Below are 13,439 nucleotides of genomic sequence, written 5' to 3' on the forward strand. Positions count from 1 at the left end.
CCTGGGCTACCCTGGGGCTCAAGGCACTTTATGACTTCCACCCCCACCATCCTGGGCCTGCCTGTAGCCAACTCAGGGATCAGGCAAGAACAGACTGGTGTGAAAAGGGCTCAGCACACCTCCCGGGCACTCAGACTGTCAGCTGAGGTTTCTAGCCGGGCCCAAGGATACCTGCCGGAAGAGGTCCTTGCAGCTGTCTTTGCTCACTGCTGTGATGCCTTTCACGTCCAAAGCAGACACGGAGACAAAGATACAAGCGCATGTGTTTAGTGTGGAGGATGAGGCCAGAAGTTCCAGTGGAGGGGCAGCAAGGAGACAGCAGGCAATGAAGGAGGTGTCTGTCGTCCAGTGAGGTGCCGCTGCCAGCAGCCAGGGACAGATCCTAGGCACCAGCACAGAACATGGACCTCACGTGATCGCTGCTCCCCAGAGCAAGGGAGCTGAAGTACGCATTCTCAACTCCTGATCAGCTGTGTGGGGGCATTAACATTCTGGCCCGCGTGACTTCTTTGTGGCCTCCCAGAGAAAGCCGTCAGCCCTTTCAGGGGCCAGCAGAGTCAGAGGGCAACGTAGGGTCGGTTGTGTCAGGGCTCCTCACAGACTGCAGGGATCCCCAACTGGAGGGCCTCGATCCTCCCACCCTACTTCACTCCCAACCTGCACCTCACCTGGGGCACTGGTGCCACCCCCAACACAGTGCTCACACCACCAGAAGACCCTCTAACATTGACCCAAACCTCCTCCCATTCCTTTCCAGTAATCAGGCACTTACAAACGCCCCAGGCCCCTATAGTTTCCCTGACCAAATTCTTGAAGCCTTCTGTCTTCACAGGCCCCACTGCTTATTCATCTGCCGTGTTCGTCTGTAGTCACTGCTTCCCCAAAATCGCTCTTAGCCATGGAACACCATAAAGCTAAAACCAGGGATCCCTATTTGTCCTCAACTGAAATCTTGCTGGTATTTTCAAAAATATACTCCTGATGGCCTTAGCTTCCTCCTGCTGCTTTTTTGCTTTTTATGTGCGCTTCCTCCTCTCCCTCCCCAGGGGGCAGCCTTTCTTCCTGGCAATCCCACACAGGACACTGCCTTCATTTACAACTAGATTTCCACCACTTCTCTATGCTTAGGTGGATGTGGTCTAGGGTCCACTTGGACCATATAACACAAAAAGCAAGGGTTGGATCCTGAGTTCACCTTGTAGTCTCTCCGCCTCGTGCTCTCTGATCCCAGTTACGCCTGTAGGTTCAACATCCACCAAAGTCAAGTTAGACTCTGCTCTGATGAATGCTCCCAGAGAATTCCATTTGGAACATACTGAGCACCAGGAGGCAGAAGATTCAACATCCCCTCAGGGAGTGATGTACTGCCCCCCTTGAACCCTAATTCCTACCTCAAGTATCTGGAAGGGAAAGACAGGACATGGATCCGCTTTCCTGGGCCTCCATTTTACTCTGACCACTGGACTTGAGATCACCAGAGAGGAATCTCCTTTCCAGGACACACTTGTGCTAGTGCCATCCCTGGAGGACAGGCTCTGCCTCTTGGTGGAAGTGACTTCTGTTTTCATAGCCCCAGCCTGCCTGCACACAGGTGCCGGCCTTGGAAAAGTTGCGAGAGACAACTGGGGTAGGTGAGGTTGGATTTGTCCTGATAGTAGGTAGCCAGTCCTCACCCATGGATAGGGCTAGAGATAGGGCTCATCCATAGTTAAGGAGGAGGAGTGCCAAGGAGGAGCTTCTGATTATAGCTCATGCAACTCTGCTTGAAGCCCCCACCCAACCCTTCCCTATGCCAGGACAAGTGGCTGGGAGCACTGACCCCATCAAGAGATTTTGCCATTCCTACTGCATAACTTGGCTCTACTTGAAGGTAACAAGGGCCCCACCATCAGTGCTAAGACCCTGGGAAGCTTAGGGGCACCAAATGAGGCCTAGAGTATGCCCCCACTCTCCAACTTATTACAGTCAATAGGCTTCTACCTTCCCATATTACCAACTATGACACTCCTACTAAGGTCAAGGTACAAGAATTGTGGTCAAGGCCAATGCTGTGGTGTAGCAGGTAAAGCCGCCACCTGTATTGCCAGCATCCTATATGGGTACTGGTTTGAGTCCCGGCTGCTCCACTTCTGATCCAGCTATGGTCTGGGAAAGCAGTGGAAGATGGCTCAACTCCTTGGGCCCCTGTACCCACATGGGAGACCCAGAAAAAGCTCCTGGGTCCTGGTTTCATCTTGGCCATTTGGGGAGTGAACCAGTGGATGGAAGACCTCTCTTTCTGCCTCTGCCTCTCTGTAACTCTGCCTTTCAAATAAATCTTTTAAAAAAAAAAAAAAAAAGGTGTGGTCATATTTCTGCCTCCTGGCTCAGGCTCTGACCTAAATGCAAACGCTCCCACTTCCTCATCTGTGCAACCAGGACTCCCATGATGGCTCCCAACATGAGCTGACCATTCTTAAGCGTCATCTGAAGTCACCGAGTCCTACATTTAATTTTGACTGGTGTCTGCTAATCTTTGTGTCTTGGGCAGTGGGCCCCGTAAGGACCACCTACAGGTCCCCATCTTCTAGGCAATGGGACCGGAATTCTGGGAAATATTAAGACTGGAGACAGGATTTCTTGCCACTGAGGGGCTGAGGTTGTGTCAGGGTCTCCCTAATAGACCCATGCACACATGCCTGGGAAAAAGAGAGGCTCACACTGCTATCCTGGGGCTCACAGACTGGACATGCACAACCTTAGGCTTGTGTGAGGCATTTGTGATCACGTGTGCACACCAGCATTCCAGACTACCTGCAGTAGACCGCATTCTTAGCAAAAGAGCACCTGCTGTCCTTGGAGGAAGCACTGTTGCTACAGAAACAAATGGGATTTCCAAAACACTCCTTTTCAGGAAGCACTCCTCCTTCACGTTCTGGGCGGGGGGTAAATATGGGACAGAAGCAGGCCTTATCAGTCCCTGCAGGACTGGAGGGTGGAGGTCAGCCTAGAACTTGCCAGAAGCCCCTCCTAGATGTCACTGGCCCACCAGGTCTCCTCAGAGAAGGTGTCAGATGGCCCCTAAAGCAGTCCTAGTTGGGCTTCAGTACATCCTGCCTGAGGCCACCTGTCAGGGCGCCTCCACCTCTCGGGTTTCTACACAGGAGTATGGAGCAGTCCCTGAGGCCACCACCTCCAGGCAGTCCTCCCTAGTACCCAGTCTGTCCAGTCCTCAGACTTTGGGGAGAAATGGGGTCTTGGGGGTCAAGGGTCACAAGGGTGGGCTGGGTCCCGGAAGCGGAAGCGTAGCGCACTTCCGGCGCGCAGCGGGCGGCCATGTTGGAGCAGCGGAGGCGGCGCAGAGGCGCGTCCTGGGTCCCCGCGGCGGCGCCGGTAGGTTGGAGCCGCGGGCCTAGCCGCGCCGCGGAGGTGCGGCCCGCGAGGCGTCAGGGCGGAGGGGCCAGGCGGCGGACTCTTCCCAGACCCGCGTCCTCCGCCGGCCTGGCCGAGATCCCCACCCCACCCCCACCCCCACCCCGTGCCCAGCGACCCCACCCTGGGGCTGCGCGGTCCCGGTCGGGCTAGCACCGGCCGTCTCGCACATTTCGCTGCCGCCGTGAGCCGTGGCTCCCTTTCGCGGTTTCGGGCTCCAGGGATGCGGACTCCCGAGCCCGAGGGCCCCGGTCTACCGCCGCCCCTGGTCGGTCTCGATGGCGCTTCTCGACCCTGGCTTCCGTCTACTTTCCCAGCTGGTCCCCGGGGGCACGTGTGAAGGGAAGTCGGGGGCCCTGCTGTAGCCTGTTTCCGCAGCTTCTTGAAAGCCCAGAAGACCCCTCCTAAGGGTGCAGACTGGCTTGGGCAAAAGAGACCCCCAGGTCGTCCCCAGTATCTGCGCCGGGGGTTGGGGGTGGGCAGTAGGGTCCTCCCTATTCTACAGTTCACGGCCCTGGGAACTACACGCCCTGAAAATAAATAAATAAATAAAAACTAAAGTCATGTGCAAGGATTGTACTTGGAGAGCGGCCTCCGGGGAAGGGAAGTGCCTGAGACACCTGAGGATCCAAGAATGTTTCCAAACAAAGAGCCCCAGGGCACTTCCTCCGGGGGATTCCGAAGACTTCATCTGCTCCATTAGGGCAATGGGAAGAAGCTGCACAGCCGAGCCTCAGGGCCCCAGGGACCTGTCTCGCCCCAGCTGATCTTTTTTTAATGCTCCTGTGCAGCTGGGGAGCTGCCTCTTGCCTCGGAGAACCCTCAGATGCTGGGTTGGGTGTTTGGGGTTAGTGACGATTGATAGCCACAGCTATCAGAGAAGCCTGGGACAACAGGCTCTGTGGTCCTCCAGCCCTCTGGGGACATCTCAGAATTCTGAATGCCCACCTGACTCTCCATCCTACTTAGATGGCTCCCATTGTCTTCACATCTCGGGGTCTTGGTGTGGTTGCCTGGCCACTGGGCTGCCTGATTGCCTGGCGATATGTCATTGGCACTTGCTACTTGAGGCTGGCTGTTTCCCTGGGGAGCTGGTCTCCATGGCCGTAGAGCTAGGAATTGGGCTGCCGAGAGGTCTGTCCAGGGGATCGGAGAGCATCTTCCTTCACCCTTACATGTGAACACCTAGAACAGAGATGGGCATGAACAATTGTACCTTTTGACCAACAATTAAGACTTTTCATTGGCTTTCCCTCCTGTGTGTCTCCAGCGAGAACCCTCGTCCTGACCGCAGACTCCATACTAGGTGTGCCTTACTCTTACACTTCAGAGCCATTGCGTAGGTTGTCCTGCTTTTTGCTCTATTTCCATCACTCTTGTCCTGACTAGGTATTGCCTTTTCTGGGAATCCCTCCATGACCTGTTGGCAAGCAGAGCTGGGTGCCACTGTATGCTCCCACGAACCTTTTATGGTGGCTGTGTCTTGCCTTCCTCACTGGCCTCCTTGAGAACCGGGAGATTGACTTGTATTCCAGGGCTGAATCGAATACTAGGTTTTTGGTCTCAGAAAATGTGGAATTTAAATGGACCAGGACCAAGTCTTGCTAAGGTGACTGAGCTGGTTCTGAGCCTATGTCCTAAAGAAGCTGCCTGACCCATACCCCCACTCCTGAGTGTTAGAGGGTCGGAAGGCCAGGGAGTGACTCTCCCGGTGTCCTGGAGAACAGGGGTCCTGACTGATCTAACTGCTCTGGGCCTCTGTCTCGGTGCCATTCTTATTGACTCTTTTCCTCTTGCCTTGGAGGTGCCGAGCGCTGGTTTGCAGATACCCAGGCAGATCTGCAGTGCCTAATGCCATGAGCGTGGTGGTGCAGCATGTGGAGGAGAAAGCTGTGCACTCATGGTCGCGCATCTCCACGGCAGGAAAGAAGGCCCTGGAAGAGGCGCTGCTTGTCTTTAACCCCATGAGCCAGGATCTCAGTGCCACAGAGGCCCAGCTTGTGGCCTTCCTGCAGGGCCTGCGAGATGATGGCTTCCAACCTACCATTCTGCGCAGTGGTGATGTCTATGGCTATAGTTCATGCACAGCCAACCCCCCAAGCCAGACGAAGCTGCAGGCTCGTGCCCCCAACCCAGCCACCACATCACCTCCAGCCAGTGCTCCCCAGACTGCAATGCGGCTGCCTGCAGGCCGGGCCACGCTGCTGCCCATGTCGCTGTCTGGCAGGCTGGCCAAAGCGTCTACACCAGCCCTCACCAAGCATGCTACCACCAACCTGCTGCTGAGCTCTCTGAAGCAGTCAAGTGCCAGCCGTGCCCGGGGTGCGACAGTGGGCTTCCCTGCCCACCTCTATCCAGGTGTCTACCCTGCCATGCGGCTCTCTGTTGTCCTTGAGGCCCTGGTTCCACTCAAGACTCCCATGCCCTGCTTGGGTGCTAAGCACAAGGCACAGTCACTACAGCTCTCACTTGCGGACTCACCTATAAAACTGCGCAAAGGTTCAGGGAAGGCTCCAGGGAACCCCCGGCCCAGAACTCCCAGAAAAACCACAAGCAAGGGCCCCAAGTGTCTGACTCACAAAGGCTCTGGGGCTGGACCCCAACGAGGCACCGGGCCCCACAGCAAGACCTACAGAGCCACTGGGTCCCTCAATGGTCTGCGAATGAAAGGGGGCTCTGCCTTGGGCATCAAAACAGACCAGGCGAAGGTAGATCGAACACTGGCCAAAGCTGCTGGTGCCCAGGCCAAGGTGGCTCGAACACAGGCCAAGGCTGCCAAGGTCCGGGCCAAAGCCAAAGCTGCCAAAGCCCGGGCCAAGGCTAAGGCAGCACAGATTAAGGCCAAGGCAATGGCAGCACGGGCCAGGGCCAAAGCCAAGGCCAAGGCTGCTCAGGCCAGGGCCAAGGCCAAGGTGGCTCGGACCCAACCCAGGGGCAGAGGCAGGCCAAAGGGGTCTGTTCAGGCCAGGACTGCAAGAAAGAGCCAGAAAAGCCACCCTGAGACTGTCGGGCAGAAGAGGAAAAGGGCTGAGGAGGCAAAGGATCTTCCTCCCAAGAAGAGAACACGACTTGGGCCCCGATCTCCTAAGGCATGGCTAGGTCCTGCGACAGCAAAGCTGCTGAAATTCTGGGCCATAAAGGTAGACAGGAAGTCCTCGGATGATGAGGTGCGGCAGTGGGCTCAACAGATCCTCCGTGTGAACCTGTCTCCTGTAATACGGCTCCAACCGTTGCTGCCATACTCCACGCCCTGATTGTTTGATGCAGTGGTGTTTGGGGAAAAAGCCCAGCTGTCTGTGTGGCCAGTGGCACAGTGTGCCATGCCTGTGGACTCCACAACCTTGAGGACTCCGGGTACCTCTCCAGGGCCCTGGCAGCCACCAGCCTCCTTTCAAAAACTGGAGGACACAAGGGGTGGGGTGGGTGGGCGGGAGGGGTGTTCTCATGGCGCGATGCACTGTGACTTGTTCTTCAAGTTGTATGCCCACTGTTCCATCTATCACGTTTTATACCTTTCCACCTTCCAGTCTCCTTGCCCGCACTCCGTGGGGGGTGTGTGTGTGTGTTTGGTTGCTGGCAGGCATATAGGGAAGGCGGCCCCAGAAATAGTTGTACCCTGGGACAGGTCATCAGTGTGAGTGATACAGTGGGATTGTGGGAGAGGGATGCTCCCAGGGCCCTGTGGAGAGAAGAGGGCAAGTCCTGTAGGCTTTCTGTGTGAGAAGCATCCCCTCAGGGCAGAGGCAGAGGTGCTGTGAGGTCAGATACCCCTCTTTGAGGCTGCCTTGTTTTTTTCTTCATCCAGACAAGCCCCAGGTAGGACAGTGGGCAGCTTAGTGGGGAACCTTAATGACTATCAGGTTTTTAGGCCAGGGAAGGAAGCCTGTTGCTCCCCAGGGGCCTAACAGACAATCCGGCCTTGTGTACCGGGAAGCCCTGGATGAAACTTTGAGGCTTTGCTTGGGGTTGTCTAGAGAAGGGCCAGGCCCTAAAGGGGTTGAGGTACCTCCCTCTGCTCTCCTAGAAGAATGTGAGTAGCCCCAACTTCAGTTGGTGACAAGAGATGTGGGAAAGATGTTGAGTAAGGACCACAAAACCTAACCTCACTGACTGACCAAAGATTTGTTTCCCTGATTGGGTAAGATATCTGTGTTGGTAGATCCAGAAAGCTTCCATCGCTGCCTCATGAACAGTGCTTTGTGCCTGGATTCCAAGTGCTCTGTCTACTTGAAGATCCATCACACCTTCCAAGATGGGCTTGTGCATTTCAGGTGTTGTTAGCCCTTTGCTTTGGAGAGGGGGCTGGGCCCGGAGCAGAACTGGCTGCCCCGCCCGTCAGCGTCGCTGGCTGCCCAGGCTGAATGCCAGTGGCTGAGATGGGAGGGGGGAGGACCCATTCCCAGGGTTCCTGGAGACAGCCTCTCAGTGTAAGGAGCATCACTGCGGCTAGGATCAGATTGGGTCCGTCTGGGCCCTGCGCTTGCGGGGAGTCTGCGTGCTGCTTGCTGGTCCTCACCCTTTCTTTTGCTTGTGGGGGCTGCTGTAAACACCTCTTGTTTTTTTTTTTTTTTTTTTTTTTTTTTTTTTTTTTTTTTTTTAATATTTATTTGTTTGACAGAAGAGACAGATATCTTCCATCTGCTGGTTTACCAGGGAGAAGCCAGGAACCTGGAACTCCATCCAGTTCTCCTACTTGGGTGACAGAGATCCAAGTAGTTGGACCATCTTCTGCCAGCTTCCCAGGCATGTTGGCAGGGAGCTGGATAAGAAGAGGAACCAAACCAGCACTCATGGGATGCTGGCATTACACGTGGTGGCTTAGCTGCGACACCACAGTGTTGGCCCCTCTTTAAAAAAAAAAAAAAGAATTGTGGGCTGCCACATAGCGGGTTAAGCCTGTCTGCAGTACTCATTTGAGTCCTGACTGCTCTACTTTCAATCCAGTTCCCTGCTAATGCGCCTGGGAAAGCAGCAGAGGATGGCCCAAGTGCTTAGGCCCCTGCACCCATGTGGGAGACAAGGATGAAGCTCCTGGCTCCTGGCTTCTGCTTGGCCCAGCCCTGGCCATTGCGTGCATTTAGGAAATGAAGCAGCAGATAGAAGATCTCTCTCTCCCTCCTAATTCTGCCTTTCAAATAAAAAAAAATAAAAAAAAAAAAAAAACACACACACACAGACCTGTATCATGGCATAGTGTAGCTACTGCCTGCAACGCTGGCATCCCATGTAAGTGCCAGTTCCAGTCCTGGCTGTACCACTTCCAATCCAGCTCCCTGCTAATGTACCTGGGTATGCTGCGTGATGATGGCCCAAGTACTTGGACCCCTGGATCCATGTGGGAGACCTGGATGAAGCTCCTGGTTGCTGGCTCTGGTCTGACCCAGCCCTGGCCATTGCAGCCATCTGAGGAATGAACCAGCAGATGGAAGACCTCTCCCTGTGTTGCAGGAAGAGTAGGAGAGGAGGAGACAGTTCTTGGATCTGCTGGTTCACTCCTCAAAGGGCTGTAGTGGTCGGGGCTGGGCCAGGCCAAAGCTGAGTCACCCAGGTGGGTGGCAGGCTTGGGCCATCCTCTGCTCCTTTCCCAGGCACATTAGCCGAAAGCTGTGGTTAGCATTGCTACCCCAAGTGCATCTTCCCTCGTTGCCCGATCTCAAGGGCACCTTACTCCCAGCTGTACCGTGTGGGGAGCAACTGGGAGCAACTCGGACTAGACTAAGTTACTGGAATTAAGACTTACTCTAGAGCCGGCGCCGTGGCTCAATAGGCTAATCCTCCACCTTGCGGCGCCGGCACACCGGGTTCTAGTCCCGGTCGGGGCGCCGGATTCTGTCCCGGTTGCCCCTCTTCCAGGCCAGCTCTCTGCTATGGCCAGGGAGTGCAGTGGAGGATGGCCCAGGTGCTTGGGCCCTGCACCCCATGGGAGACCAGGAAAAGCACCTGGCTCCTGGCTCCTGCCATCGGATCAGCGCGGTGCGCCGGCTGCAGCGGCGGCCATTGGAGGGTGAACCAACGGCAAAAGGAAGACCTTTCTCTCTCTGTCTCTCTCTCTCACTATCCACTCTGCCTGTCAAAAATAAAAAAAAAAAAAAAAAAAAGACTTACTCTATACATCTGCTCTCCCACAATATGGCGCTGGGAGAGGAGGAAACAGCTTCTACACAGCTGCCTCCAGTTCAACCAATAAGCAGCAGGACCTGCTCCTGATTGGAGAAGAGCAGTGTACTTGGCGTGTGGGTAGCAGAGTTGGGATTGGTGGAAGAGGACTATAAAGGAGGAGAGAGACAACATGCATCAGGGAACATCTAAGAGGAACACCTGTGCAGCCCCCTAGAGAGCCGGCCGGCGGTGTGCCGCTCCCCTGCGGAAGTGGGGAAAGTGGCCGGGGGGAACCGCCCTTCCACAGAGGTGGAAGGGACAGTAGCCAACCCGGGAAGAACCAGCAGCAAACCCGGGGAGGGCCGAGCAGACGAAAGAACAGCGCAGGGTCCTGTGTCGTTCCTCCACGAAGACGGGGAGTGACATACCGTGGCCCCACGACCCTGCATGCTGCTTGCCTCTGGCAGCTCTGCTTTCATCCACCGTGTGAGGTGATGGAGTGACTTGAGGGCCACTCAGACCCTCAAGGGTTGTCCAGCTTAGAGCTCGCTGTGTTCTCTCTCAGGCCTAATTCCAGCTCTCAGTGCCCAGGACTGCTTGCCAGGTTGTGCACCCTCTTTCCAGTTGCTGCTGTCTCCAGTAATGAGTGAGGTATGGCTTTTCCCCAGAAAGCCAGCCAGAAGGGGAGGAGAAATCAGGACTCAGAATTGCTGCTTCTATGACTCAACACCAGAGAGTGTATGGCACTGAGGTTGTAATCTCCCAGAGTGGCCCTGGTGACAACATCCCTATGGCGTCCCGGTGTGGTGGGGCATGTCTCTAGGGTGTTTGCTCAGACCCTGTCATTCCCAGTCCAGGGTCCTGGGACAATTGCTCAGGAGTTGCTAGATGTGTTTCTTTTGCCTGGCCACTCAAGTAGCAGTTGCCTACCCATCAGCAACCTGACTGTTGACTATGGCCAGAGCCTTTGAACTTGATCCACCTGTGGCCTCTATGGCCCTGAACCCTATTACAGTATCAGTTGCTTGTAGCTGGGGAGGAGGCTGCTATTTTTGGGTTATAGGAATGGCGCCTTTAGGGTGTCATGGGCAAGTTCAACACGGGTGGGGGAGGGACTGGGTTATTGCTGGGGAACTGGAGGGGGCGTCATGTGCTCTGAAATTTTGGAGTAAGAGGCTGGCCATTCCTAGTTGGTCCTCTTGACCCCTTCCCCAGGACTCAGAATGGCTTCTATTTCTATACCTCTTGGGACCAGAGAGGATATGACTTTTTTTTTTTTTTTTTTTTTTTTGGACAGGCAGAGTTAGATAGAGACAGAGAGAAAGGTCTTCCTTTTCTGTTGGTTCAAACCACCCCCCCCCCCACAAATGGCCGCTACAGCTGGCGTGCTGTGCCGATCCAAAGCCAAGAGCCAGGTGCTTCCTCCTGGTCTCCCATGCGGGTGCAAGGCCCAAGCACTTGGGCCATCCTCCACTGCCCTCCTGGGCCACAGCAGAGAGCTGGACTGGAAGAGGAGCAACCAGGACAGAATCTGGCGCCCCAACCGGTACTAGAACCCGGGGTACCGGCGCCACAGGCGGAGGATTAGCCAAGTGAGCCACGGTGCCTACCAAGGATTTGACTTAGAGGATGTGATCTCGAGTGGCCCTGGGAGCGACAAGAACTGGTGACAGGCAGAGCGGTGAAGGTGCCAGTATACTCATATGTATGGATATGAATGTGGGATCTGGAGAGACAGCTGGGTCACTGACAACGCCTTGCTGCAGGTGTTAGGAATGTCACCATCCAGCTGCTTACTGCTTTACCCAACTCGTCATGACTTTAAGGGTGTCCCTAGTGCCCTAGCCTGCAGCTTACTTGGCAAATGCCGGCCCTGTGCCCTCCTGCCCAGTGATCTCCAATGAGGTTCATCCCTTGTGACCAGTGGCCCCACCTGTCCCGACATCCCACCCAGCAGTGGGCCAAGGCTGCTGCTGGCTGGTGTCCTGATGCTTTGCCCACAACTGCTCAAGCCTCTTCCCCAGGAGGCCTACTGCCCCAGCAAGGGATCAGTGACCTCGGCTGTGACCAGTGTTCTTGGACATCGAGCCTTCTACTGAGGGCAAGGGCAGGCCTAAGGAGAAGGGAGTTCAGGCCCTGGGGTGAAACTGGAGACTGAAACCTTCTTCCTTTCAGGTAGTTTTCTTTTTTTTTTTTTTTTTTTTGACAGGCAGAGTGGACAGTGAGAGAGAGAGACAGAGAGAAAGGTCTTCCTTTGCCGTTGGTTCACCCTCCAATGGCCGCCGCGGCCAGCGCGCTGCGGCCGGCGCACCGCGCTAATCCGATGGCAGGAGCCAGGAGCCAGGTGCTTTTCCTGGTCTCCCATGGGGTGCAGGGCCCAAGCACCTGGGCCATCCTCCACTGCACTCCCTGGCCACAGCAGAGGGCTGGCCTGGAAGAGGGGCAACCGGGACAGAATCCGGCGCCCCTACCGGGACTAGAACCCGGTGTGCCGGCACCGCTAGGCGGAGGATTAGCCCAGTGAGCCGCGGCGCCGGCCTCAGGTAGTTTTCAAAGTTCTCGACCCAGCCATTTTGGTGGGTGACCCAAACAGACCTGCGATTGAAGGTAATCGTCCCCACAACCAGTCCTGTACCCTTTGGCAAGACAGCCAGACACTCACTGAATGGGAGGTGAGGCAGTGCTTTGAGGTCTGCACTGGCAGGACAGGCAGGGAGGCCAGCTCAGTGTCCCGGTTATTCCCCAACTCTGTCCCATCATTGTCCTTAAAAAAAAAAAAAAAAAAAAAAAAAAAAAAAAAAAAAAAAAAAAAACTTATTTATCTACTTGAAAGAGTGACAGAAAGACACTGAGATGTTCAATTCCACTCGTTCACTCCACAAATGCCCTATGGCCTGGGCTAGGCCAAGCCAACAGCAGGAGCCTAGGACTCCAACCAGGTGTCCCATGTGGGTGGCAGGAACTCAGGCACTCGGGCCATCGCTGATGCCTTCCAGGATGCATTAGCATGAAGATGGATCTGCAGCAGAGCAGCTGGGACTCGCATTGGCACTCAAATATGGGATCCCAGTGTTGCAAGCACCCGCTTAATACACCGTGGCACGGTTCATCATAGTCCTTTTTTTTTTTTTTTTTTTTTTGGTCCTTTGGTGGCCTCCTATCACTGTTGTTCATCCTGTCCATCCTGTGCCCAGAGCATAGGAACTAACAAGGGGAGCAGTCTCCATCTATTCCCTATCTCTGTCCCATCTCTGAACTGTTTTGTGAAGCCCCATCATATTTTCTCATTTCTGCCCCAAAGGATGCCCCCCATCTCTGATCCTGTCATTTCCCTTCATTATTCTCCTCCTTGAGGGCATCCTTCACTGCTTCTGTCATTGCGCACCTCAGCCATGACTCTGGTCTCAGTTGGTGCCCCTTGTCCGTGAGGCTACCTCTAGGTGGCACCAAGGCATCTTTGGATATGAACCCTTCTTTGCAAAGAAGTCTTGTCAAAGGACCAGACAGCCACGTGACCGTAACCCAGCAGGGCAGCCCAGAGCCAGTCCAGGAGGATACCAGGGCACACCCAAACCAGTAGGTGGAGCTTTTTCTCTCCATCTGCTGGGTGCTCCCTGCCGACCTTCACTGCAGGCACTACTAGCTGCTTCCCAGTAGGTCTGCGATCTGCTGCTGCTTTTGCCTCTAATCAGGAAAGAGGGATGTCCGCAGCAGAGAGAGGGAGGAGGTAGCCACAGCTTGGCGAATGATTGAGGCTGCAGAGCAGAGCCACAGACCCATCTGCATCCATGTGTTCATTCGATGAGCACCCGTCGAGCTCCACTTCTGTCAGGCATCTGTTGGGCGATGTTTGATGGGGAACAGACAGACAAGGGATCTGTCTTCTTGGAGCTGACATGGAATATAGTTGGTAAATAAACAAATTACCC

At 55.1% G+C, this 13,439-nt stretch overlaps 1 protein-coding gene and 1 long non-coding RNA gene across 7 annotated transcripts in view; both read left to right on the forward strand.

Moving 5' to 3' along the window:
• CIMIP7 (ciliary microtubule inner protein 7) overlaps nt 1–6,930 on the forward strand; it is a 28,936-nt gene extending 22,006 nt beyond the window's left edge. For 3 of the 6 annotated variants that reach the window (XM_008260646.4, XM_070050824.1, XM_070050823.1), the window contains one exon: nt 833–987. In XM_008260646.4, the coding sequence (XP_008258868.2) occupies nt 833–869 (37 nt within the window). In that variant the 3' untranslated portion in view covers nt 870–987. Of the gene's footprint in view, nt 1–832; nt 988–3,265; nt 3,373–5,215 lie in introns of those variants that run through there. The other 3 variants (XM_002713352.5, XM_008260648.3, XM_070050822.1) reach the window with 3 other exon arrangements.
• Nucleotides 6,931–10,776: 3,846 nt separating this feature from the next.
• LOC138844102 (uncharacterized) lies at nt 10,777–13,038 on the forward strand. The gene is made up of 2 exons (XR_011379543.1): nt 10,777–11,685; nt 12,054–13,038. It is a non-coding gene; the product is annotated as an uncharacterized lncRNA (long non-coding RNA).
• The last annotated feature ends 401 nt before the right edge of the window (nt 13,039–13,439 follow it).

The sequence above is a fragment of the Oryctolagus cuniculus genome, chromosome 10 (assembly GCF_964237555.1).
Source record: "Oryctolagus cuniculus chromosome 10, mOryCun1.1, whole genome shotgun sequence".
In the NCBI taxonomy this organism is placed as follows: Eukaryota; Metazoa; Chordata; class Mammalia; order Lagomorpha; family Leporidae; genus Oryctolagus; species Oryctolagus cuniculus.